General features: G+C 44.3%; 1 protein-coding gene across 22 annotated transcripts in view; it reads left to right on the forward strand.

The window, feature by feature from the left end:
* Nucleotides 1-27,449, forward strand: part of NCAM1 (neural cell adhesion molecule 1) — a 366,996-nt gene that overhangs the window by 277,851 nt on the left and 61,696 nt on the right. For 9 of the 22 annotated variants that reach the window (XM_060787049.2, XM_060787052.2, XM_060787047.2 and 6 more), the window contains 4 exons: nucleotides 1,822-2,006; nucleotides 3,398-3,494; nucleotides 7,312-7,482; nucleotides 7,590-7,721. In XM_060787049.2, the coding sequence (XP_060643032.2) occupies nucleotides 1,822-2,006; nucleotides 3,398-3,494; nucleotides 7,312-7,482; nucleotides 7,590-7,721 (585 nt within the window). Of the gene's footprint in view, nucleotides 1-1,821; nucleotides 2,007-3,397; nucleotides 3,495-7,311; nucleotides 7,483-7,589; nucleotides 7,722-12,805; nucleotides 12,821-23,624; nucleotides 23,667-27,449 lie in introns of all 22 variants that reach the window. The other 13 variants (XM_060787043.2, XM_060787042.2, XM_060787045.2 and 10 more) reach the window with 3 other exon arrangements.

The raw sequence follows: 27,449 nt of genomic DNA on the forward strand, positions 1-27,449 counted from the left end.
ATGTGAGTAAATCAATAGATACTAGGCTTGGGCAATCGATGGTTCTAAATGGTTCTAAATTACTTACAAAACTAAAGTTCTGGTGGTGAAAAATTCAGAACTCTAACAAAACTCTCAAAATTTCATAATAAATGGCAGTTCCTAATTGGTTCTGTCATTAAAATCACCAATAATGAAATAATAATTAAATTTTGAAAGTTTTGTTAGAGTTCTGAAATTTTTACCACCAGAACTTTAGTTTTGTAAGTACTTTAGAACCATTTAGAACCATGGATTGCTCAAGCCTAATAGATACTGCTTCTGCAGGAAGGTAATGACACACCATGCAGTCATGATGGCCACATGACCTTGGAGGTGTCTATGGACAATGCTGGCTCTTCAGCTACTTATTTATTATTTATTTACAGTATATATATACCGCTTTTCTCACCCCGAGGGGGACTCAAAGCAGCTTACACATAGATAATGTCAAAAATGCAATGCCTTGCAACTACATTAGTAAAACCACAATTTAAATGTAAATCATATTTTTAAAAAAGTACATCATCAAATATCAAAACAGTTATTAAAACCATAAAACAATCTCATCAGTTGAGTTGCCGTTCCAGTCCTTGTCCCTATAAAAGCTGCATACATCTATTGTCCGAAGGCCTGGTCCCAGAACCATGATTTTAATTTTTTTTCTAAAGGTCAGGAGCAAGGGAGCAGAACTTACCTCCTTTGGGAGTGTGTTCCATAGGCAGGGAGCCACAGTCGAGAAGGCCCTGCTCCTTGTCCCCGCCAGACAAATTTCCGCTGTTTACGGGAGTGAGAGCAGGGCCTCCCCGGATGATCTTAAATTGCGAGGTGGGACGTAGGGGCAGATGCGTTCGGACAAGTAAGCCGGACCAGAACTGTATAGAGCTTTATAGGTCAAAACCAGTACTTTGAATTGGGCTCGGAGATGGACCGGCAGCCAGTGGAGCTGGCATAACAGGGGGGTGGTATGCTCCCTGTATGCCGCCCCAGTTAGTAATCTGGCTGCCACCCGTTGGACAGTCTTCAAAGGCAACCCCACATAGAGTGCGTTGTAGTAGTCTATACGGGATGTAACCAGAGCATGGACCACCATGGCCAGATCAGACTTCCCAAGGTACGGGTGCAGCTGGTGCACGAGACTGTGCATAAGCTCCCCTGGCCACCGCCGAAACCTGGGGTTCCAGGCTCAGTGATGAGTCCAGGATCACACCCAAGCTTAGAACCTGCATCTTCAGGGGAAGTGTAACCCCATCCAACACAGGCTGTAACCCTATGACCTGTTTGAGAAATGGAATGAACACCAGAGTCTCAGAGTTGAACATGACTAGACTTAATATGGCTGGCATGACTGCATAGAGCGCAGTTCCATTCCTGCCTATTGATCTATTTCCATTTGCATGTTTTCAAAATGCTACGTTGGCAGAAGCTGGGGGTAACAGCAGGAGCTCACCCCCACTCCCCAGATTCGAACTGCCAGCCTTTCGGTGAACAAGTTCAGCAGCTCAGCAGTTTAACCCGCTGCGCCATCAGAGGTCCCTATGCCTAAGTTCTTAAGATGAAGCTATACATCAGTGGTTCTCAACCTGTGGGTCCCCAGATGTTTTGGCCTTCAACTCCCACAAATCCTAACAGCTGGTAAACTGGCTGGGATTTCTGGGAGTTGTAGGCCAAAACACCTGGGGACCCAAAGGTTGAGAACCACTGCTATAAACAATCTGGGGAGAAGGGGAGATGGCATGAAACATACCTTGGGGTCCCTTTTGGTGTCCTTTGCTCATGTCTAATGTTTTCTTTTTGCTCCAGATGCCCCAAAGTTGCAGGGCCCTGTTGCGGTTTACACCTGGGAAGGCAACCAGGTGAACATCACCTGCGAGGTCTTTGCCTACCCCAGCGCCGTCATCTCCTGGTTCCGGGATGGGCAGCTGCTGCCCAGCTCCAACTACAGCAACATCCGGATCTACAACACGCCCTCCGCCAGTTACCTGGAGGTGAGGCCACATTGGGGGAAGAGAGCGGGAGGTGGACGCACAGCCATCAATGCAAAGGGATGAGGATGCAACGTCACTCCAGGGAGATTTCTTGGCTGAGAAAAGGGTGGAAGTAGAGAGCAGAGGTCAAGTGGTCCTTCCAAAGCAGGGCGTGGGCAAGCTTTGTCCCTCTCTGTGTTTTGGATTTTAACTCCCACAATTCTTAACAACCAGTAGAGAAAGCGGGGAGTATTTGGTATTTGATCTTACCTGAATTTTCCACACAATGCATATGTATTGTTTTAGTGCAGGCATGGGCAAACTTGGGTCCTCCAGGTGTTTTGGACTTCAACTCCCACCATTCCTTACAGACTCAGGCCTCTTCCTTTTCCTCCTTAGCAACCTCGGTCCCTTAGCTTTCCTCCCTCTGCAGCCTTAGTCCCTATGTTTTTTCCCCTCAGCAGCCTCAGTCCCCTTGCTTTTCCCCCCTCGACAGCCTCTGTCCTTTTCCTTTTCCCCCTCAGCAACCTTAATCCCTTTCCTTTTCCCCCTCGGCAGCCTCAATCCCTTTCCTTTTCCCCCTCAACAGCCTCGGTCCCTTTGCTTTTCCCCCTCGACAGCCTCTGTCCTTTTCCTTTTCCCCCTCAGCAATCTTAATCCCTTTCCTTTTCCTCCTCGGCAGCCTCAGTCCTTTTCCTTTTCCCCCTCGACAGCCTCAGTCTCTTTCGTTTCCCCCCTCGGCAGCCTCAGTCCCTTTCTTTTGCCCCCTCGACAGCCCCAGTCCTTTTCCTTTTCCCCCTCGGCAGCCTCAGTCCCTTACCTTCCCCCCCCCCCCCCCCTTGACAGCCTCAGTCCCTTTCATTTCCCCCTTCGGCAGCCTCAGTCCCTTTCCTTTTCCCCTTTGACAGCCTCAGTCCCTTTCCTTTTCCCCCTTGACAGCCTCAGCTTAAGCGGCAGAGGGGAAAAAGAAGGGGCCTGAGTCTGTTAGGAATGGTGGGAGTTGAAGTCCAAAACACCTGGAGGGCCTAAGTTTGCCCATCCCTTCTTTAGTGTGTCTTGATTTCCCCTTTTCTCCCCCAATTGGAAGGCTCCAGATCCTGCTGCCGCTCATACTAGGACTATTTCTTCATCTCCCTCCTTCTTGCCAAGTAACAGCACTCAGTATGGTTCACAAAAATTCTAAATTAATACACTTAAAAGCACATTACCAAGACCTAATTAAAAACACTTCTGTTGCTAAGAAGCAGTTGAACTATCGATGGATTTCAAATACATTTCAAAGCAGCGAGGCAGCCCACCATTAAAAGCCCATTACAATCAGTTCCAAAAATCTTTGCTGACGGAAGACAACAAGGCGGGAACCATCCTAGCTTCCCAGGTGAGCCATCCCCGAATGAATTTCCTGTTTGCAGGTGACGCCGGACTCAGAAAATGACTTTGGGAATTACAACTGCACAGCCGTCAACCGGATTGGCCAGGAGTCTTCGGAGTTCATCCTGGTGCAAGCAGGTGAGTCTCGGAAGGCATATACATACGATTATAAGCTACCTTTGCCCTCATGTTTTTGAACTCACAACATATTTTGCCACAGTTACCGCTCTACCTTCTGTAAAATGCCCATGTTCTTTATGAAGTTACCCACAGGGTTCTGGGGTAAAAATGTTTACACAAAAAATGTGGACTTTTCCCAAAAAGTGTGGGAGCGGGGCCAAAACACATTTACCATGTAAGAAATCCAACATTTGCAAAAACCCAGAGCATCCAAAAACAAACAGGATACTAGCAGAGAATCCAAAAATAAACAGGATGCTAAAAGTTTGAGTATCAACTCACAGCAAGCACAGCGTGAAGTCACACAACACTTCACGCTGTGCTTGCTGTGAGTTGATACTCAAACTTTTAGTATCCTGTTTATTTTTGGATTCTCTGCTAGTATCCTGTTTGTTTTTGGATGCTCTGGGTTTTTGCAAATGTTGGATTTCTTACATGTGGATGTAACGAATTCAGAGCTTAGGAGGCAAAGGTGTAGAGTCCAATCTAAAAAATCACAAAAGGTTTATTTACAATAATAAGGAACTAACTACATTTACTGATGGTAAAGAACTGGGTCAGAGCTACTCTAACAACCATCTCTTCTAAGATTTCAAAGAGAGGAAAAGAACACCAATCACAAAATCTCTCCTGACACACAAGCAGAGAGAGAGATCTCAAAGCACACAGCACGTACTCTCCATGCTAAAAAATGTAAGAAGGCAGAAGACAGGGAGAGAAGGAAGGAAGGAAGGAAGGAAGGAAGGAAGGAAGGAAGGAGAAAAGGAAGGAAGGAAGGAAGGAAGGAAGGCAGGCAGGCAGGCAGGCAGGCAGGCAGGCAGGCAGGCAAGAAGGAAGGAAGGAAGGAAGGAGAAAAGGAAGGAGAAAAGGAAGGAAGGAAGGAAAGAAGGTAGGAAAGGGGAGAAAAGGAAGGAAGGAAAGAAGGAAGGAAAGAAAGAAGGAAGGAAGGAAAGAGGGAGAAAAGGAAGGAAAGAAAGAAAGAAAGAAAGAAAGAAAGAAAGAAAGAGGGAGAAAAGGAAGGAAAGAAGGAAGGAAGGAAAGAGGGAGGGAAGGAAAGAAAGAAAGAGAAGGAAGGAAGGAAAGAGGGAGAAAAGGAAGGAAAGAAAGAAAGAAAGAGGGAGGGAAGGAAAGAAGGAAGGAAGGAAGGAAGGAAGGAAGGAAGGAAAGAAAGAAAGAAAGAAAGAAAGAAGGAAGGAAAGAGGGAGAAAAGGAAGGAAAGAAGGAAGGAAAGAGAGGGAAGGAAGGAAGGAAAGAGGGAGAAAAGGAAGGAAGGAAGGAAGGAAGGAAGGAAGGAAAGAAAGAAAGAAAGAAAGAAAGAAAGAAAGAAAGAAAGAGGGAGGGAGGGAGGGAGGGAAGGTAGGCAGGAAGGAAAGAAAGAAGGAAAGAAGGAAAGAGGGAGAAAAGGAAGGAAGGAAGGAAGGAAGGAAGGAAGGCAGGCAGGAAAGAAGGAAGGAAGGAAGGAAGGAAGGAAGGAAGGAAGGAAGGAAGGAAGGAAAGAAGGTAGGAAAGAGGGAGAAAAGGAAGGAAAGAAAGAAATAAGGAAGGAAAGAGGGAGAAAAGGAAGGAAGGAAGGAAAGAAAGAAAGAAAGAAAGAAAGAGGGAGAAAAGGAAGGAAAGAAGGAAGGATGGAAAGAGGGAGGGAAGGAAAGAAGGAAGGAAAGAGGGAGAAAAGGAAGGTAGGAAAGAAAGAAAGAAATAAGGAAGGAAAGAGGGAGAAAAGGAAGGAAGGAAGGAAGGAAGGAAAGAAAGAAAGAAAGAGGGAGAAAAGGAAGGAAAGAAGGAAGGAAGGAAAGAGGGAGGGAAGGAAGGAAGGAGAATAGGAAGGAAGGAAAGAAAGAAAGAGGGAGGGAAGGAAGGAAGGAAGGCAGAAAGGAAGGAAAGAAAGAAAGAAGGTAAGAGGGAGAAAAGGAAGGAAGGAAGGAAGGAAAGGGAGAAAAGGAAGGAAGGAACGAAGGGGAGAAAAGGAAGGAAGGAAGGAAGGAAGGAAGGAAGGAGAGAAACAAAGCTTGCAGTCGATACCACTATCTCAACTTGCACTGTTCAGTTTTTGTGTGTGGAAGGGTTATGGTTTGTTGCACCTTGCACTTTGCAAACCTCCAGTTCTCATCTCATTTATTTTAAACAACCAAACAGAATGAGAGCAGAAACAGAGAAGAGAGGAGAAATAGGTACATTCTCAACTGTCATACGGGAGGCATGGGAGAAGAGAAATCCTTCGTCTATCTATATAATAAATAAAGGTAGATAGATAGATAGATAGATAGATAGATAGATAGATAGATAGATAGTAGGATTAAGACAATCTATCTCTCCTGACACACAAGACAATGATGCTGGGGAAAGTGGAAGGTAAAAGGAAGAGGGGCCGACCAAGGGCAAGATGGATGGGTGGCATCCTTGAAGTGACTGGACTGACCTTGAAGGAGCTGGGGGTGGTGATGGCCAACAGGGATCTCTGGCTTGGGCTAGTCTGTGAGGTCACGAAGAGTCGGAGACGACTGAACGAATGAACAACAGCAGGATTAATATAACTCAAAAACCACTGGACGAATTGACACCAAATTTGGACACAATACATGTACCAGGCCAACGAGGGACTGTCACTCATAAAAACACTGGAAAACACAGCGAAGGGACTTCAAAAGCCAAAAAAGCAAAAAGATGCTACAGTGCATGCATAAAATTTACTTCCCCTGGCAAACAAAACACACAATAGCATATCCACACTCTCTTCTGGACTACGGCTCCCAGCATCCCCTGGACCAGGCCCTTTAAGAGAGGAGAGTGATCCAAATGCACTGCTTCCAAGCTGCAAGATTTCTTCTCCTTGGATCTCTTTGAGAGCATCCCAATCCCTGCGTATTTCCAATTTCCTATTCCAGGACTGCAACTCCCAGCAATCCTCCAGATAGATAGATTAGATATAGATAGGTAGGTAGTTAGATAGATAGATTGATCAGGAGGACTGCTGGGAGTTGCAGTCCAAGAATAGGAAGAGAAGGGAGAAAGGGGAAGGGAAAGAGGAGGGAGAGAAGGAAGGAAGGAAAGAAGGAATGCAGGAAGGAAAGAAGGGAGGGAGGAAAGAGGGAAAAAAGGAAGGAAGGAAGGAAAGAAAGAAAAAAGGGAAGGATGGAAGGAAAGAGGGAAGGAAGGAAGGAGAGAAAGAAAGAAAGAAAGAAAGAAAGAAAGAAAGAAAGAAAAAAGGGAAGGAAGGAAGGAAGGAAGGAAAAAGGGAGAGAAGGAATGGATGAATGAATGAATGAATGAAAGAAAGGAAGGAAGGAAGGAAGGAAAGAGGAAGGGAAGGAAGGAAGGAGAGAGAGAGAGAAAGAAAGAAAGAAATAGGGAAGGAAGGAAGGAAGGCGAGAGAGAAGGAAGTAGAGAAAGAAAAAGGGAAGGAAGGAAGGAAGGAGAGAGAGAGAGAGAAAGAAGAGAAAGAGAGAGAGAAGGTTGGCCACAACAACGCATGGCGGGCACAGCTAGTATTAAGCTAATTGGGGTTGAATTCCAACAAACAGATCATCAAGCCACAATTTGTCTTGTCAACATTTCCTAAAACTCAAGAAAATATGTTTTTCAACTATTTTTCTCTCCCTCCTCTCTTTTTTTTATTAAAGTATGCATTTCTAACACCAAAAACCACAAAGTACCTACAGTCTACATTATCTACACCAAAGGCTTTACATTCTCTGAGGTGCCAGAGGAAGAGATGCATTTTGGCATTATGCTCAGGCACCTGTCCCATAGCTGTGCTCGCCTTGCATTTTTCCTCCAGACACGCCCTCCGCGCCTTCCATCGACGAGGTGGAGCCCTACTCTAGCACCGCCCAGGTGATGTTCGAGGAGCCCGAGGCCACGGGCGGCGTGCCCATCCTCCGCTACAAGGCCGAGTGGCGGGCGCTGGGGGAGGAGAACTGGCACACCAGGCTGTACGACGCCAAGGAAGGTAGGAGGAAAACGTCACGGGTGGTGGCAACTCTTGGGAGGAAAGTGCGGAAGGAACCGAGGTTGATGCCGTGCCCCTCGTTGTGTCTCGCCTCTTTCCCGGAACAGCCAACGCAGGGAGCGTGTTCACCATCGTGGGCCTGAAGCCGGAGACGCTGTACGCGATCCGTCTCTCCGCCATCAACGGCAAAGGTGCGGGAGAGGTGAGCTCTCTCTCCGAGTTCAAGACGCAGCCAGTTCGTAAGTAAACCCCTCGCTCTTCTGCCCTTCCCTACTTTTGCAAGCCTCGGCCTTCGCTGTCCCGCTCGCCCTGCCTTTTTCGCGGCATCCCTTATGCATGGATGGCCCTCGTACCTCTCTCTCTCGCAGCTCTGCCCATTCCCAGCTCTTCTGGTTTCTCAGGTTTCCTGACATTTTGCTCTTTTGAGAGTGTTTCCATTGTTGTCTTCCTCCCGTCAAGGTGCGCACTCAGGAATTGGTTGAGGAAAGAAGTGCTTGGATACTTATCGGAGATTATTTGCTCATATTTAAAGGATAATATTTTATTTATTTAATTAGTTATTTATTTACGACATTTTCATGCCACCCTTCTCACCCCAAAGGGGACTCAGAGTGGCTTACAAGATATACCGTATATACCCGAGTATAAGCCGACCTGAATATAAGCCGAGGCACCTAATTTTACCACAAAAAACGGAGAAAATGGATTGACTGGAATGTAAGTCGAGGGTGGGAAATGCAGCAGCTACGGGTAAATTGCAAAATAAAAATAGATACCAACAGAAAATTAATGAATATAAGTCGAGGATGGGAAATGCAGCAGCTACGGGTAAATTGCAAAATAAAAATTAGATACCAATTAAGTTCCATTAATAGAGGAATGAGTTGGTTATATATTATTGAATATTTACAAAAATGGTAATTTAAGATAAGGCTGTCCAACTCTGATTAAATGATTGTTTACCTTCTTCGATGTAAACGTGCTTACGTATCCTTCCAATAATTATAAAGAGAGTAACATAATAAGTGTAAGAATAACAATAATTATACAGTAAAATAATAAATGTATAATAATCGAGTAAAATGGCAAATGTAATAATAATAAATAGAATAAAATAATAAATAAAATAAATAATAATAATAATATTTATATAAAACTGTAAAATAAGACTTTCCGGGGAGAGGCGGATGAGCTCCCTCTATTAGCTCCAGCTCCTCATGCGGGGACACGAGAGAAGCCTCCCACAAGGATGATAAAACATCAAAAATTATCCAGGCGTCCCCTGGGCAACGTCCTTGCAGACGGCCAATTCTCTCACAACAGGAGCGGTTGCTCCTGACACGACAAAATAATAATAATAATAATAATAATAATAATAATAATAATAAGACTTTCCAACTCTGACTAAACTATTATTCCAACCTTCTTCAATGTACATGTGTTTACATATCCTTCCAATAATAATAGAGTAAAATAATAAATGTAATAATAATAAAAATAATAAAGCTATCCTATAAATGTAATAATAATAATAATAATAATAATAATAAATATGATATGATAAATATTATATGTACACACAATATATATTACATTACTAGGTAATGTAATGTAATATATTACAAGTTGTGAAAAGATAATAAATGAAATAAAATAATAAATAGAATAATAATAATAATAATAATAATAATGAGTAAAATAATAAATAACTTTGACTCGACTATAAGCCGAGGGGGACTTTTTCAGCCTAAAAAAGGGGCTGAAAGCTAGGCTTATACTCGAGTATATACAGTATATACATACAATGTATTATATTATTAGCATAGTACAATATCAGTATTATATATTACTATATTGTACTATACCATTATATTGTAATATTATTTGTAATATTACATGTAATATAAAATATATATTTATAATATATTATTAGTATTATATTGTATTACATTATAATATGATAAATATTATATGTACACACAATATATATTACATTACTATGGTATGTAATATAATATATTACAAGTTGCAAAAAGATAATAAATGAAATAAAATAATAAATAGAATAATAATAATAATAATAATAATAATAATAGAGTAAAATAATAAATAACCTTGACTCGAATATAAGCCGAGGGGGACATTTTCAGCCTAAAAAAGGGGCTGAAAAACTAGGCTTATATTCGAGTATATACAGTATATACATACAATGTATTATATTATTAGCATAGTACAATATCAGTATTATATATTACTATATTGTACTATACCATTATATTGCAATATTATTTGTATTGAGACCAACTGATCGCCTGCCTTTCCGTCCTCACTCCCAACCCATTATCCCCACGACTTAAGGAAAATAGCAAGGACAGGTATAGAGTGACCACATTGGGTTACCAAAGTGGCCAAATAGGTTCCTATGGAAGGACTGGCCTTGAGTGGGTTGCGAAAAGAACAGCTCTTGCCTTCTGCTGCCTCTGAATCCTAGTATCTACACAGAGCCTTCATGGCTTTCTATGCCCGGAAAACTCACAACAATTGTTTGTGAAGTACAGAGCCTCCTATTTCCCGATGGGGCTTAAAAAGCAAACAGCGCTGAGCCGGATTTGTAAGGTGTGGAGCATATTGGCCTTCTCAGCCATGTCTGCAGCCTGTTTGTTTCCTCCTCCTCCTTCCCAGATTGATATGTTCCACCTTCTCCTGCCTTTCAGTGGAGGTAGGAGAGCCGTCTGCAGACTTCCCTGGTATGTAGCTTCCCATCATGTAGTGAGAATTACAGTAATCCCTCGCTACTTCGCGGTTCGCTTTCCGCGGACTCGCTGTTTCGCCGTTTTTCGGCCAGGCCTGAGGCGCAGTGGGGAAGGCGTGCTGGTCACAAAGTCTGGCCTACTGCACTACCGTGGTCCCAGAAATGGCTCCAGAGCCATTTATTGGGTCAACTCGCAGCAGAGGCGAATAAGGAAGCGCAAGGGCTAGACTGCGCATGCATGCACGAACGCTTCTTATATATGCCCATTTGAAGTTGAGCAATTTCTAAAATTTGTTGTTGAGCACTTTCTAAAATTGGTTGCTCAACTAAAGTGACTGAAGGATTTATTTATTTATTTATTTACAATATTTGTATCTCACCCTTCTCAGCCCTTAGGCAACTAAGCCCTTAAGATTTTGTTTATAAGGTAAAGGAAAGGGGTTATGTAGTGTATAAGTGTGTGAGGAGGGTTTATAACAGTGTTTCTCAACCTGGGGGTCAGGGGTGTCCCGACCAGAGGGGTCGCCAAAGACCATCAGAAAACAGCATTTTCTGTTGGTCATGGGGGTCTCTGTGTGGGAAGTTTGGCCCAATTCTATCATTGGTGGGGTTCAGAACACTCCTTGATTGTAGGTGAACTATAAATCCCAGCAAGTACAACGCCCAAATGTCAAAGTCTATTTTCCCCAAACCCCATCAGTGTTCACATTTGGGCATATTGTGTATCAGTACCAAGTTTGGTCCAGATCCATCATTGTTTGAGCCCACAGTGCTCTCTGGATGTAGGCGAACTACAACTCCAAAACTCAAGGTCAATGCCCACCAAACCCTTCCGGTATTTTCTGTTGATCATGGGAGTTCTCTGTGCCAACTTTGGTTCAATTCCATTGTTGGTGGAGTTCAGAATGCTCTTTGTTTACATGTTAACTATATATCCCAGCAACTACAACTCCCAAATGACAAAATCAATCCCCCCCCCCCCCCCAACCCCACCAGTATACAAATTTCAGCATACCGGGTATTTGTGCCAAATTTGCTCCAGTGAATGAAAATGCATCCTGCAGATCATTATTTACATGGCAATTCATAATGTTAGGGTTATGGTTGGGTGTCACCACAACATGAGGAACTGTATTAATGGGTCGCGACATTAGGGAGGTTGAGAACCACTGGTTTATAAAGACTTAAAACAGTGTATAGGTACTAAAATAATGTATAAATATTAAAATAAATATAGAGTCCCTACTTCGCGGATTTTCACTTTTTGCGGGTAGTCCTGGAACGTACCGCGATAAGCGAAGCAACACTGTAAACAAAGTGTGATTAAGTGCACTACTTTGTGGATTTTCACTTTTCGCAGGTAGTCTTGGAACGTACCACGATAAGTGAGGGAACACTGTAAACAAAGTGTGATTAACTGCACTACTTTGTGGATTTTCACTTTTTGCGGGTAGTCTTGGAACGTACCGCGATAAGCGAAGCAACACTGTAAACAGATTTTCACTTTTCGCGGGTAGTCGTGGAACATACCGCAATAAGTGAGGGAACACTATAAATATTAAAATAAATATAGCGTCCCTACTTTGCGGATTTTCACTTTTCGCGGGTGGTCCTGGAACATACCGCGATAAGTGAGGGAACACTGTAAACAAAGTGTGATTAAGTGCACTACTTTGCGGATTTTCACTTTTTGCGCGTAGTCTTGGAACGTACCGCGATAAGTGAAGCAACACTGTAAACAAAGTGTGATTAAGTGTACTACTTTGCAGATTTTCACTTTTTTGCGGGTAGTCTTGGAACGTACCGCGATAAGTGAAGCAACATTGTAAACAAAGTGTGATTAAGTGCACTACTTTGCGGATTTCCACTTTTCACGGGTAGTCTTGGAACGTACCGCAATGAGCGAAGCAACACTGTAAACAAAGTGTGATTAAGTGCACTACTTTGCGGATTTCCACTTTTCGCAGGTAGTCTTGGAACGTACCATGATAAGTGAGGGAACACTGTAAACAAACCATGTGCAGCTTGGTAGGAAGAAATGTGGGGTTTTTTTTTGGTCTGCCCGGTAGTTTCCAGTTTGAATCCTTTTCCCTCCCCAGTTGGACTCAGGCCTGCAAACAGCTGGCTTATGTTTTGGGCAGTCTTCCTTCTCTTTTCCCCATCCTCCCCGCTGCCATTTTTGTTTTGATCTACTGTCTCGTGCCTGGAAATGATCGAGAACCACCCCTCCCTGCCTTCTGTTCAGTGCAATGCGTCTCCTTCCATCTCCTCGGCCTCCCTGCGAGGCACGGGCGTTGCACTATTCTTCCGTGCCATCCCTTTCCCCCGGCCCATCCTCAGAGGCTTTGGGCGACCATGTAAACAAGTCATTGTGTTAATAATCTGAAATTGCAAATGTCTCTCCCTCTGAAAGGCCATCATCTCCTTTGTTTTGAAATTTCCAGTGCCTTGTTCTGTCGCCTCTTTATTTATTTTTTTTTTCATCTCTGTTACATCTCTTTTTCTTTTTTGGGGTCTGTGTCTTGTCTTTTCTTTTCATCTGTGTACCTACATACCATGGGGAAACCGCAGGCACTCCACCGCCACGTAAGTCTTTCCGCAATTCCGTGTTTCCGGAGTGCTCTTACCCTAACCACAAACGTAGATCTAGCCCGTTATACTTCTTTAACTTAGTCCTTCTCTTGTTCTGTTTTGTGGTCACTTTCCTCCTCTTCCTCCTCGTCCTTAGAAACGAAGTAGCCGTTACAACTCTTGCATCTCCTAATAACACTGACGCTAGAGTAGCTGTTGTGTTTTCCGGTTAACACGGCTGTTTGTAGAACTGAGTCGAGAGGTCTCCGGAGCATGCAGTGTTGTCTCTCGTATCTGCATGCGCGCCCTCCTTCGCGTGAAATGTCCTTGTTGTTTTGCGTAGCGAGACACGTATCCACTAATTGCAGTGATGTAAAAGTATCTAAACACATAGAAATTCAGTGTATACATAAAAATACAAATTTCATTAAAACATAGGATCGTTACATTCACATGAAACAGAAATAATTTGAAAAATATATTGTTGAAGGCTTTCATGGCCAGAATCACTGGGTTGTTGTAGGTTTTTTCAGGCTATATAGCCATGTTCTAGAGGCATTCTCTCCTGACGTTTCGCCTGCATCTGTGGCAAGCATCCTCAGAGGTAGTGAGGTCTGTTGGAACTAGGAAAAAGGGTTTATATATCTGTGGAATGACCAGGGTGGGACAAAGGACTCTTGTCTGCTGGAGCTAGGTGTGAATGTTTCAACTGACCACGTTGATTAGCATACAATGGCCTGACAGTGCCTGGAGCATGAGGTTTTGAGAGGTGATTAGATGTCCTTGTTTGTTTCCTCTCTATTGATGTGCTGTTCTAATTTTAGAGTTTTTTAATACTGGTAGCCAGATGTTGTTCATTTTCATGGTTTCCTCCTTTCTGTTGAAATTGTCCACATGCTTGTGGATTTTGCCATTGAAAGCCATTGAAATCCACAAGCATGTGGACAATTTCAACAGAAACGAGGAGACCATGAAAACGAACAAAATCTGGCTACCAGAATTAAAAAAAAAACTCTAAAATTACAACAGCAAAACAACAGAGAGGAAACAATCAAGGACATCTAATCACCTCTCAACAAAAAATTGCCCCAGGCACTGTCAGGCCATCAAATGCGATTCAAGGTGGTCAGATGAAACATTCACACCTAGCTCCAACAGACAAGAGTCCTTTGTCTCACCCTGGTCATTCCACAGATATCCAAACCCACTTTCCTAGTTCCAACAGACCTCACTACCTCTGAGGATGCTTGCCACAGATGCAGGCGAAACGTCAGGAGAGAATGCCTCTAGACCATGGCCATATAGCCTGAAAAAACCTACAACAACCCAATTTGAAAAAGTCCTCTTCACATGAGTGGAAATAGTTCTTGTGTCTTTACTACAGATGAGTAGACTCCAAATCCTTGCACAGTAAATGTTACATTTTCTTTATTACCCAAGAGTGGACTCCAACATTCAACCAAGTGTTGACTCTCAGGAGTCTTCCTCAGGTAGTTGGGTCTATAAACAATACATGTTTTTTTTTAAAAAAAATATCCCAACAATTAACAAACTTTTGCCATACAGGAATTATTTCAGTATACATTATTCCAAAAGTAATTATTTCTTAAATGACATTTTATACATTCCTTGGTTATGTATCACCCATCACATGTTATTAAGGCACACATATAGTTTGTCAACTGGAAACATCAAGCTTGTATGTATATGTATACACACACACACACACACACACATATATACACACACACACACACACTACTTACTCACTTATCTAAAAAGCTCGGTATTTCAGGCAAGTGGTCTATTTCTCAACCTGGGGGTCCGGACCACTGGGGGGTCGCAAGGGGGTGTCAGAGGGATTGCCAAAAAACATAAGAAAACACAGTATTTTCTCTTGGTCATGGAGGTTCTGTTTGGGAAGTGTCCAATTCTATCATTGGTGGGGTTTAGGATGCACTTCGATTGTAGGTGAACTATAAATCCCAGCAATTACAACTTCCAAATGTCATGGTCTGTTTTCCCCAAACTCCAGCAGTGTTTACATTTGGGCTTATTGAGTATTTGTGCTAAGTTTGGTCCAGATCCATCATTGTTTGAGTCCACCGTGCTCTCTGGGTGTAGGTGAACTACAACTCCCAAACTCAAGGTCAATGCCCACCAAACCCTTCCAGTATTTTCTGTTGGTCATGGGTGTTGTGTGTGGCAAGTTGGTTCAATTCCATCGTTGGTGGAGTTCAGAATGTAGATGAACTACAACTCTTTGATTGTGTCAAGCTTGGGCGCAGTTTGATGGAAGGAATGCTAGATCTGACAGACACTGTTTTGCAAAATAAGGACTCTGGAAGCTTAAGTTTCAAAAGAAAACTCAGTTTACTAAGCACACAGCTAACACATCCAACTTCAGTGAGCGACATACAGGAAGAGACAGTAAAACCGAAAGCTAAGACACTCCTTCACAGTTGTTTATCTTTCTCTAGCTTCAAGCTGGCAACTCCCTTGAAGTTCTCATCAGAACACAGCTTATCTCAAGTTCACATAATCACAGTCTCAACTCTAAACATTGCAGCACAGCATTTTCCATTCACAGTGGTATCCATATTTGCAATACAAAGAAGCACATTTAAAACACATACATAACTCAATAAATTCTGATAGATTGGAGGTGAACTATAAATCCCAGTAACTACTACTCCCAAATAACCCAATCAATCCCACCATGCCCACCAAACGTTTCTTGTTTTTTCTGTTGGTCATGGGAGTGCTGTGTGCCCAGTTGGGTTCAATTCCATCATTGGTGGAGTTCAGAATGCTCTTTGATTGTAGGTGAACTATAAATCCCAGCAACTGCAACTCCCAAATGTCAAGGTCTATTTCACCCAAACTCTATTAGTGTTCACATTTGAGCATATTGAGTATTGATTCCAAGTTTGGTCCAGATCCATCTTTCAGTCCACAGTGCTCTCTGGATGTAGGTGAACTACACATCCCAAACTCAAGGTCAATTCCCACCAAAGCCTTTCCAGTATTTTCTGTTGGTCATGGGAGTCCATGCCAAGTTTGCTCCAGATCCATCATTGTTTGAGTTCACAGTGCCCTCTGGATGTAGGTGAACTACAACTCCCAAACTCAAGGTCAATTCCCACCAAACCCTTCCAGTATTTTCTGTTGGTCATGGGTGTTGTGTGTGGCAAGGTTGGTTCAACTCCCAAATAACAAAATCAATCCCACCAGTATTCAAATTTTGGCATATTGAGTAGTTGTGCCAAATTTGGTCCAGTGAATGAGAATACCTCCTGCAAATCAGATATTTACATTACGATTCAGGACAGTAGAAAAAGTACAGTTATGAAGTAGCAATGAAAATAATGTTATGGTTGGGGGTCACCACCACATGAGGAACTTTATTAATGGGTGGCAGCATTAGGAAGGTTGAGAACCACTGTACTAAGGGAACATACATAGTGGCTGAAAGTAGTTCTACATATTTACATGGAATATATAACATGCATCACAAAGATATATAAAAAGTCCCGTCGTTGCCGATGCCTCCAGGCTGACTCTGATCCACCAAGGCTTTGCAGCTTCAGCTCTCACCTGGTTTTCCTTTCTGCCCCACCAGCTTGGGGGCAAGGGATGCTTTTGGGTTGCATCCTCTGATTTTTGTCTGGAAGCCTTTTCTGGGCTTCAGAAACCGAAATAGAATCGAGCAAACCTCAGCTGAGGTCGCTTCTGAGCCGACACAGCGGAAATGCGCAGGCAGACCGGGCTCTCTCTTTCTACTTTGGTTATCATTCAGATTTCTACACAAGTGAACAACCCTCCAGAAGGAACGTTTCCTCTCGCTGTCACTCCACTCTCTGATTATTTTTGCATCTACGTTTCTGAGTCTGCATGAATGAAGAGAGCCTTATCTGGCAGTCGCTTCAGTTGGCACAAAACCAGGGCGAGTGCGCAGCTTTTTTTGAAGCCGAGGACAGGGAGGACGTGGCTCTGACAGCGGCCGCTCGTGTTCATTGTCCAGAGAGTGCCAAGCCCCTCGTCCCCATGCCCATTTCTTGACTCCCAATGGGCATTCCCCACTTAATGCCCAGACTCCAACAAGCAAAATGTCACGATCACTAAAACATTACAACGCATGTGCAAAACCACACACACACACATATATAATCATAGAATCAAAGAGTTGGAAGGGACCTCCTGGGCCATCCAGTCCAACCCCATTCTGCCAAGAAGCAGGAAAATCTCATTCAAATCACCCCTGACAGATGGCCATCCAGCCTCTGTTTAAAAGCCTCCAAAGAAAGAGCCTCCACCACACTCCGCGGCAGAGAGTTCCACTGCTGAACGGCTCTCACAGTCAGGAAGTTCTTTCTCATGTTCAGATGGAATCTCCTCTCTTGTAGTTTGTAGCCATTGGTCCCTTGCATCCTAGTCTCCAGGGAAGCAGAAAACAAGCTTGCTCCCTCCTCCTCCCTGTGGCTTCCTCTCACATATGTATACATGGCTATCATATCTCCTCACAGCCTTCTCTTCTTCAGGCTAAACATGCCCAGCTCCTTAAGCCACTCCTCATAGGGCTTGTTCTCCAGACCCTTGATCATTCTAGTCGCCCTCCTCTGGACACATTCCAGCTTGTCAATATCAATAGATACACACACATACACAGATAATAACAGTAAATAAAGAACAAAACTTAAGCACAGGGGAACTCCAGACAAGAAACAATCAGGGACAGCTAATCCTCTCAACAAAGGATTCTCCCAGGCAGTAAGAAGCCAGACCTTGGTAACTGCTAGGCCATCAAATGCTAATCAAGGTGGCCAATGGCAACATTTTCTCTTCACTCCAACAGACAAGAGTTCTTTCTCCCACCCTGGACTTTCCATAGATATATAAACCCAATTTTCCTAGTTCCAACAGACCTCACAACCTCTGAGGATGCTTGCCATAGATGCAGGAGAAACGTCAGGAGAGAATGCTTCTAGACAGCCCAAAAAACCTACAACAACTCATATAGTTTCTCAAAAGCCCTCATTTCTAAATCTACCCAACTGTCCTGTGTCTAGGCCTCACTCCTCACATATTTATTTTATTCATTTATTTAAAAGTTTTCTATACCGATCTTCTCACCTCCAAGAAGGACCCAGATCCGGTTCACAACATGTGTTCATATACAAAAATACAAACCACACAATGTATTATCATTACACAATTAAAAACATATTACAATACAACATCGTCATCATCACACTTACACAACCACGTCATCAAAACATTCCTGGTCATAATTCACAGTTATTCATTCTCCTTCCATGTGGACCAAAGTTGACTCAGTTATCAAAGGCCGCATTCCAGAGCCAAGTCTTTGTTAGCTTCCTGAACGTCAGGAGGGAGGGAGCAGTTCTAATCTCCTGGGGGAGGGAGTTCCAAAGCCGGGGAGTCACCATCGAGAAGGCCCTGTCTCTCGTCCCCACCAACCGCGATTGTGACAGTGGTGGGATCGAGAGCAGCCCCCCCCCCCCCCCGGAAGATCTTAAAGACTTTGATGGTTTGTAGGGGAGAATCCGTTCGGACAGGTAAACAGGGCCAGAGTCGTTTAGGGCTTTGTAGGTCAAAACCAGCACTTTGAATTGTGCTCGGAAGCTAATATATACAAATACACACACACACACACAGATATATACACATATACACAAATCGATACACATACACAGATATATACACATATACACAAATAGATACACATATACACAAATATATACACACACATACACGGATATATAACAGCTGGTAGGCTGTTTGGAATGGTGGGAGTTGAAGTCCAAAACACCTGTAGAGCCAAAGTTTGCCCATGCCTGCCCTATAGAGACGGGGTGATGGGTGATGAGGAAGCAAAGGTGCTTCTTAGTCACAGAACTGTAAGACTCTTTGCAGCCCCTTCAGCTTCAACTTAAGCAATCTTTTTTTCTTTTTCCCTTCTTTTTTTTGTAAATCACACAACCTGCTGTCAAAATAGTGCCAGATGGGTAACCAGAAAGCAATCTGCTTCATTAGGGAGCGACCAATTGCAGCTTGCAAAGAGCGCGCGGCGGAGGAATGATAGAGACAGGAAAGATGCCTCCCCTTAATTGTGATTGAACCGATAACCTTTGGGATTTAATTGCCGCTAGGTTGTTATTCAATTTTATTTTATTTTTTTGCTGGGGAGATAGATAGAGAGAGAGAGAAAATGGATCTTATTTACCAGAGGGCGCCCAAAATAGAGATGCTCTTCTTCGATGTGCCTGATGAGGTCTTGTGTTCCTCCAAATGAAGGAAAACAACTTATAATCGTTTCGAGAGCACCTTGAATTGCTTCTGAATTTCCTGTCAATTGAAATAACGCTGGGTTTAATTGAAAGGGTCTGCATCGCTCTTGATATAAATCAACGAATGGTTAGATGGTGTTTTTTCCAAACTCTGCAGAAAAGTTTCCCATATAAAATGGGTTACCAGTATAAATTATAACAGTAAATAAAGAACAAAACTCAAACTCGGGGGAACTCCAGACAAGAAACAATCAGGGACAGCTAATCCTCTCAACAAAGGATTCTCCCAGGCAGTGAGAAGCCAGATCTTGGTAACTGCTAGGCCATCAAAGACTAATCACTCCAGACAAGAAACAATCAGGGACAGCTAATCCTCTCAACAAAGGATTCTCCCAGGCAGTAAGAAGCCAGATCTTGGTAACTGCTAGGCCATCAAAGACTAATCACTCCAGACAAGAAACAATCAGGGACAGCTAATCTTCTCAACAAAGGATTCTCCCAGGCAGTAAGAAGCCAGATCTTGGTAACTGCTAGGCCATCAAAGACTAATCACTCCAGACAAGAAACAATCAGGGACAGCTAATCCTCTCAACAAAGGATTCTCCCAGGCAGTAAGAAGCCAGACCTTGGTAACTGCTAGGCCATCAAAGGCTAATCACTCCAGACAAGAAACAATCAGGGACAGCTAATCCTCTCAACAAAGGATTCTCCCAGGCAGTAAGAAGCCAGATCTTGGTAACTGCTAGGCCATCAAAGACTAATCACTCCAGACAAGAAACAATCAGGGACAGCTAATCCTCTCAACAAAGGATTCTCCCAGGCAGTAAGAAGCCAGATCTTGGTAACTGCTAGGCCATCAAAGACTAATCACTCCAGACAAGAAACAATCAGGGACAGCTAATCCTCTCAACAAAGGATTCTCCCAGGCAGTAAGAAGTCAGATCTTGGTAACTGCTAGGCCATCAAAGGCTAATCACTCCAGACAAGAAACAATCAGGGACAGCTAATCCTCTCAACAAAGGATTCTCCCAGGCAGTAAGAAGCCAGATCTTGGTAACTGCTAGGCCATCAAAGGCTAATCACTCCAGACAAGAAACAATCAGGGACAGCTAATCCTCTCAACAAAGGATTCTCCCAGGCAGTAAGAAGCCAGACCTTGGTAACTGTTAGGCCATCAAAGGCTAATCATTCCAGACAAGAAACAATCAGGGACAGCTAATCCTCTCAACAAAGGATTCTCCCAGGCAGTAAGAAGCCAGACCTTGATAACTGCTAGGCCATCAAAGGCTAATCACTCAAGACAAGAAACAATCAGGGACAGCTAATCCTCTCAACAAAGGATTCTCCCAGGCAGTAAGAAGCCAGACCTTGGTAACTGCTAGGCCATCAAAGGCTAATCATTCCAGACAAGAAACAATCAGGGACAGCTAATCCTCTCAACAAAGGATTCTCCCAGGCAGTAAGAAGCCAGACCTTGATAACTGCTAGGCCATCAAAGGCTAATCACTCCAGACAAGAAACAATCAGGGACAGCTAATCCTCTCAACAAAGGATTCTCCCAGGCAGTAAGAAGCCAGACCTTGGTAACTGCTAGGCCATCAAAGGCTAATCATTCCAGACAAGAAACAATCAGGGACAGCTAATCCTCTCAACAAAGGATTCTCCCAGGCAGTAAGAAGCCAGACCTTGATAACTGCTAGGCCATCAAAGGCTAATCACTCAAGACAAGAAACAATCAGGGACAGCTAATCCTCTCAACAAAGGATTCTCCCAGGCAGTAAGAAGCCAGACCTTGGTAACTGCTAGGCCATCAAAGGCTAATCATTCCAGACAAGAAACAATCAGGGACAGCTAATCCTCTCAACAAAGGATTCTCCCAGGCAGTAAGAAGCCAGACCTTGATAACTGCTAGGCCATCAAAGGCTAATCACTCAAGACAAGAAACAATCAGGGACAGCTAATCCTCTCAACAAAGGATTCTCCCAGGCAGTAAGATGCCAGACCTTGATAACTGCTATGCCATCAAAGGCTAATCACTCCAGACAAGAAACAATCAGGGGCAGCTAGTCCTCCCAACAAAGGATTCTCCCAGGCAGTAAGAAGCCAGACCTTGATAACTGCTAGGCCATCAAATGCTAATCAAGGTGGCCAATGGCAACATTTTCTCTTCGCTCCAACAGACAAGAGTTCTTTCTTCCACCCTGGACTTTCCACGGATATATAAACCCCATTTTCCTAGTTCCAACAGGCCTCACAAAACCTCTAAGGATGTTTGCCATAGATGCAGGCAAAAAGTCAGAAGAGAATGCTTCTAGAATATGGCCAGACAGCCCAAAAAACCTACAACAACCCATATAGTTTCACAAAATTTTTAAATCTACCCAACTGTCCTGCGTCTAGGCCTCACTCCTTTTTGCAGCCAGGAAGACAATGAATTATTATTATTATTATTATTATTATTATTATTATTATTATTATTATTTACAGTATTTATATTCCGCCCTTCTCACCCCGCAGGGGACTCAGTACATATACATGGCAAACATTCAATGCCATAGACACGCAACATATATAGACAGACACACAGAGGCTATTTAACATTCCAGCTTTTTCATGACGGTATTCTGGCCACCAGGGGAGCTGTCGCTTCACCGTCCTTTTGTGACACTGATGAAGTACTTCCTCATTCTTTGCATGCTTGTTGGAGATTTTTATGGCGTCATAAATTAACCTCCCCACATAAGTGGTACCTAAATTTCCTACTTGACAGATGCAACTGTCTTTCGGGCTGCAAAGGTCAACAGCAAGCAACACAAATTAGTAGGAAGCTTACTCTCCTACCCAGGCTGGCTTCAAACTCATAACCTTTTGGTCAGTAGTGATCTTAATGCAGCTGACTCCCAGCCAGTTGCGCCACAGTCCCAGTGGACTGTCTAGTGGAACCTAGTCCAGGGAAGTCTTGCTACCAATGCTCTATTCTGCCTTGACCAGACCACACCTGGAATATTGTGTCCAATTCTGGGCATCACAATTGAAGGGAGATGTTGACAAGCTGGAATGTGTCCAGAGGAGGGTGACTCAAATGATCAAGGGACTGGAGAACAAGCCCTATGAGGAGCAGCTTGAAGAACTGGACATGTTTAGCCTTCAGAAGAGAAAGCTGAGAGGAGACATGATAGCCATGTATAAATATGTGAGAGGAAGTCACAGGGAGGAGGGAGCAAGCTTGTTTTCTGCTGTCCTGGAGATTAGGACACAGAATAATGGCTTCAAACTATAGGAAAGGTGATTCCACCTGAACATTAGGAAGAACTTCCTGACTGTGAGAGCTGTTCAGCAGTGGAACGCTCTGCGCCAGACTGTGGCAGAGGCTCCTTCTTTGGGGGCTTTGAAGCAGAGGCTGTATGGCCATGACTGTCGGAGGTGCTTTGAATGCGGTCTTCCTGCTTCTTGGCAGAATTGGGTTGGACTGGGTGGCCAACAAGGTCTCTTCCAACTCGGAACATTAGGAAGAACTTCCTGACTGTGAGAGCCGTTCAGCAGTGGAACTCTCTGCCCCGAAGTGTGGTGGAAACTCCTTCTTTGGAGGCTTTGAAACAGAGGCTGGATGGCCATCTGTTGGGGGTGCTTTGAATGCGATCTTCCTGCTTCTTGGCACAATGGGGTTGGACTGGATGGCCAACAAGGTCTCTTCCAACTCGGATTCTGTGATCTAGGAACTTCCTATGCGAGAGCCATTCAGCAGTGGAACTCTCTGCTCCAGAGTGTGGTGGAGGCTTGTTCTTTGGAGGCTTTGAAGCAGAGGCTGGATGGCCATCTGTCGGGGGTGCTTTGAATGCGATTTTCCTGCTTCTTGGCAGAATTGGGTTGGACTGGATGGCCAACAAGGTCTCTTCCAACTCAGATTCTATGATCTAAGAACTTCCTAACTGTGAGAGCTGTTCAGCAGTGGAACTCTCTGCCCCAGAGTGTGGTGGAGGCTTTGAAGCAGAGACTGGATGGCCATCTGTCAGGGTTGCTTTGAATGGGATTTTTCCTGCTTCTTGGCAGAATTGGGTTGGACTGAATGGTCCACAAGATCTCTTCCAACTCAGATTCCATGATTTAAGAACTTCCTGAATGAGAGAGCTGTTCAGCAGTGGAACTCTCTGCCCCGGTGTGTGGTGGAGGTTTGTTCTTTGGAGGCTTTGAAGCAGAGGCTGGATGGCCATCTGTCGGGGATGCTTTGAATGCGATTTTCCTACTTCTTGGCAGAATGGGGTTGGACTGGATGGCCCACCATGTCTCTTCCAACTCTAGGATTCTATGATGCTATGACACCCAAGCCCTATATCACTCTGAATTGGGGCTGTGGTCTTCTTGCAACCCTTGCCATCTCCTCCTTGCATCTCTCTCTCTCTCTCTCTAACTTTCTCTCCTTCCTCTTTGCTTTTTATTTTCCTGCATAATTTTATCTTCACGCCAGGCTTCACCTTTCTGTGTCCTATCTACCCTTCCTGTTTCCATAGCAACCCAGCATCCCACCGAACCCGAAACCACGAAGCCGGCCCGTGAGTAGCAGGAAGGCCACCCACCCCACCCTACCCACCATCCTTCCCGCCTGACGCAGCCCCCATTCCCCCTTTTCCTGCCCTCCTCCCCTTTAGCCCTGCAAGGCCCTCTCTCCTGAGTGATCGGCAGGACCCTAAGTGTGACACACCTCCCCAGGTGTGACGTATGCATATCTGGCATGGATGAGTGTGGAAGGTGTAGAGCTGTCCTGACCTCGCATCTTTGCACGATTCCCAGTCTTGCATAGTGAAGGCCTGTTAATGTCTTTGCAAGGAGTGGTGTTTTTGTATTATTGGGGGGCTTTTTGCAAACCTCTTAGGAACTAACTTCAATTTTATCGGGGCATTCCGCTGCTCTTCAGAAGAAGGAAGAGCAGAAGCTTCACACAAGAGCGTTTTACACACAGCAACCTTCACACTGAAGCTTCACACCCAGTGGCCTTCAACCTGGGGCTTCTCTCACCAAAGCTTCTCATAATGAGACCTACCTCACACAGAGGCCTTCCTCCTACTTAGATCTTCTCACACTGAGAGCTCTCTCAGACTGAGGCCTTTCTCCCACTGAGGCCTTCTCACACTTAGCGCTCTCTCAGACTGAGGCCTTTCTCCCACCGAGGCCTTCTCACACTGAGAGCTCTCTCAGACTGAGGCCTTTCTCCCACTGAGGCCTTCTCACACTGAGAGCTCTCTCAGACTGAGGCCTTTCTCCCACCGAGGCCTTCTCACACTGAGAGCTCTCTCAGACTGAGGCCTTTCTCCCACTGAGGCCTTCTCACACTGAGAGCTCTCTCAAACTGAGGCCTTTCTCCCACTGAGGCCTTCTCACACTGAGAGCTCTCTCAGACTGAGGCCTTTCTCCCACTGAGGCCTTCTCACACTGAGAGCTCTCTCAGACTGAGGTCTTTCTCCCACTGAGGCCTTTCTCCCACTGAGGCCTTCTCACACTGAGAGCTCTCTCAGACTGAGGCCTTTCTCCCACTGAGGCGAACTAACACTGAGGCTTTCTCATACTGAGGCCTACTAACACAGTGAGGCCCTTCTCCTTGTTAATGTATTTGTAAGAAGTAGTGTTTTCATATTATTTTGGGTTTTTTTTTTTTTGCAAACCCCTTAGGAACTAACTTCAATTTTATCAGGGCATTTTACTGAAGGAAGGAAGAGCAGAAGCTTTACACAAGAGCTTTTTACACACAGCAGCCTTCACACAGAAGCTTCACACCCAATGGCCTTCAACCTGGGGCTTCTCTCAACAAAGCTTCTCACACCAGGGTTTTCTCATAATGAGTCCTACCTCATACTGAGGCCTTTCTCCCACGAAGGCCTTCTCACACTGAGAGCTCTCTCAGACTGAGGTCTTTCTCCCACTGAGGTGAACTAACACTGAAGCTTTCTCATACCGAGGCCTACTAACACACTGAGAAGAAGAAAGAGCCGAAGCTTCACACAAGAGCTTTTTACACAGAGCAGCGTTCACACTGAAGCCTCACACCCAGTGGCCTTCAACCTGGGGCTTCTCTCACCAAAGCTTCTCACACCAGGCCTTTCTCATAATGAGACCTACATCACACTGAGGCCTTTCTCCCAGTGAGGCCTTCTCCCATTGAGGGTTTTCTCCCACTGAGGCGAACTAACACTGAGGCTTTCTCATACTGAGGCCTACTAACACACCGAGGCCTTCTCCCACAGAAACCTTTCACAGAATGAGGGCTGCACAGCTACAGGCCTTCTCACACTGAGAACTCTCTCAGACTGAGGCCTTCCTCCCACTGAGGCAAACTAACACTGAGGCTTTCTCATCCTGAGGCCTACTAACACACTGAGGCCCTTTTCCTTGTTAATCTCTTTGCAAGGAGTGGTGTTTTCGTATTATTTTGGGGGGTTTTGCAAACCTCTTAGGAACCAACTTCAATTTCATCGGGGCATTTGGCAGCTCTTCAGAAGAAGGAGCTCTCCAAGCCCTTCTCCACTTTTTTTGCACGCTCTCCTTTTTCCTTCCTCCTTGTAAGCACCCTATTGATTTTACGAGCTGATTGCAGAAGTAACAAACTAGATTAGGCTTAATTAAAACAGAGCAAGATACATTCAGGCAAGCATAATAAGATCTGAAGATGAGCTTCCAATGGAGCCAGATCTGAAACCTAAATAGTCCTAGGTGCAATTTATCCACTCGGTTCAAGGAGTCAAGAATACAGCCTTCAGCAAGGCAATCAGAGGAAGAAATTGTTGGGTGAGTGGGCTTATTGACAAAAGACCCTCCTCATAAATGCACAGCAGAGTAACTTATCAGCAGCAGCATGACCCAGGAAAAGTGATAAAAAGAACTAAACGAGGCAGACTGTTATATCTTCCATAGGAGACTTTTCTGTATATCAAAATTTATTTATTTATTTATTACCATATTTACATACAGCTTTTCTCAGCCCGAAGGCAACTTAAGGCGGTTTACAATCGGCATAATTTAATGCCCCCAACAACATAAAATATAGTTAAAACATTAACATATAGTTCAAACGATATAAAAACAATTAAAGCAATAAAAATAATATGGTTGCACTATTTACATAAAAAAAGTTTCCATAACAAAAGCAGCGTTCTTTATATTTCCTTCTTTGCTTCCACGCTGGGCTTCTTTCTTATGCAAATAAGCAGCTTCACTCTCACAGATCCTCTTCTCACACTGAAGTTACACAGGAGCTTTTTACACACAGCAGCCTTCACGTTGAAGCTTCACACCCAATGGCCTTCAACCTGGGACTTCTCTCACTAAAGCTTCTCACACCAGGCCTTTCTCATAATGACACCTACTTCACCCTGAGGCCTTTCTCCCTCTGAGGCCTTCTCCCACTGAGGGTTCTCTCAGACTGAGGCGAACTAACTCTGAGGCTTTCTCATAGTGAGGCCTACTAACACACTGAGGCCCTTCTCCCAAAAGACCTTTCACAGAATGAGGACCTCACAGCTACAGGCATAGCTGCTTATATACTGTAGCTTTTTACTACTGCTTACACACAGTAGCTTTTTACACACAGCAGCCTTCATACTGAAGCCTCACATCCAATGGCCTTCAGCCTGGGACTTCTCTCACCAAAGCTTCTCACACCAGGCCTTTCTCATAATGAGACCTACCTCACACTGAGGCCTTCTCCCACTGAGGGTTCTCTCATACTGAGGCTTTTCTCCCAGTGAGGCGAACTAACACTGAGGCTTTCTCATACTGAGGCCTACTAACATACTGAGGACCTTGTCCCACAAAGACCTTTCACAGAATGAGCCCCTTCTCCCACAGAGACCTTTATATAAGGCACAGCTGCTTATACACAGTAGCTTTTTACACACAACAGCCTTCACGCTGAAGTTTCACACCCAGTGACCTTCAACCTGGGGCTTCTCTCACCAAAGCTTCTCACACCAGGCCTTACTCATAATGACACCTACCTCACCCTGAGGCCTTTCTCCCACTGAGGTCTTCTCCCACTGAGGGTTCTCTCAGACTGAGGCCTTTCTCTCACTGAGGCGAACTAACACTGAGGCTTTCTCATACTGAGGCCTACTAACACTGAGGCCCTTCTCCCACACACAGAATGAGGGCTGTTCAGCTACAGGCACACCTGCTTATATAGAACTGCAGCTTTTGCTGAGTGATTGCATCAATTTAACCCATTCAGTGCTTGACACACATTTTTGTAATTAATCAATTTTTAATATTTCTGGTAGAAATGGCCTCATCCAACAACAAAGCATATCCCAGTTCTTTGGTGGAAGTTGTGTTATGGGTTCTTGAAC

This window comes from Anolis sagrei, chromosome 7, assembly GCF_037176765.1.
Source record: "Anolis sagrei isolate rAnoSag1 chromosome 7, rAnoSag1.mat, whole genome shotgun sequence".
In the NCBI taxonomy this organism is placed as follows: Eukaryota; Metazoa; Chordata; class Lepidosauria; order Squamata; family Dactyloidae; genus Anolis; species Anolis sagrei.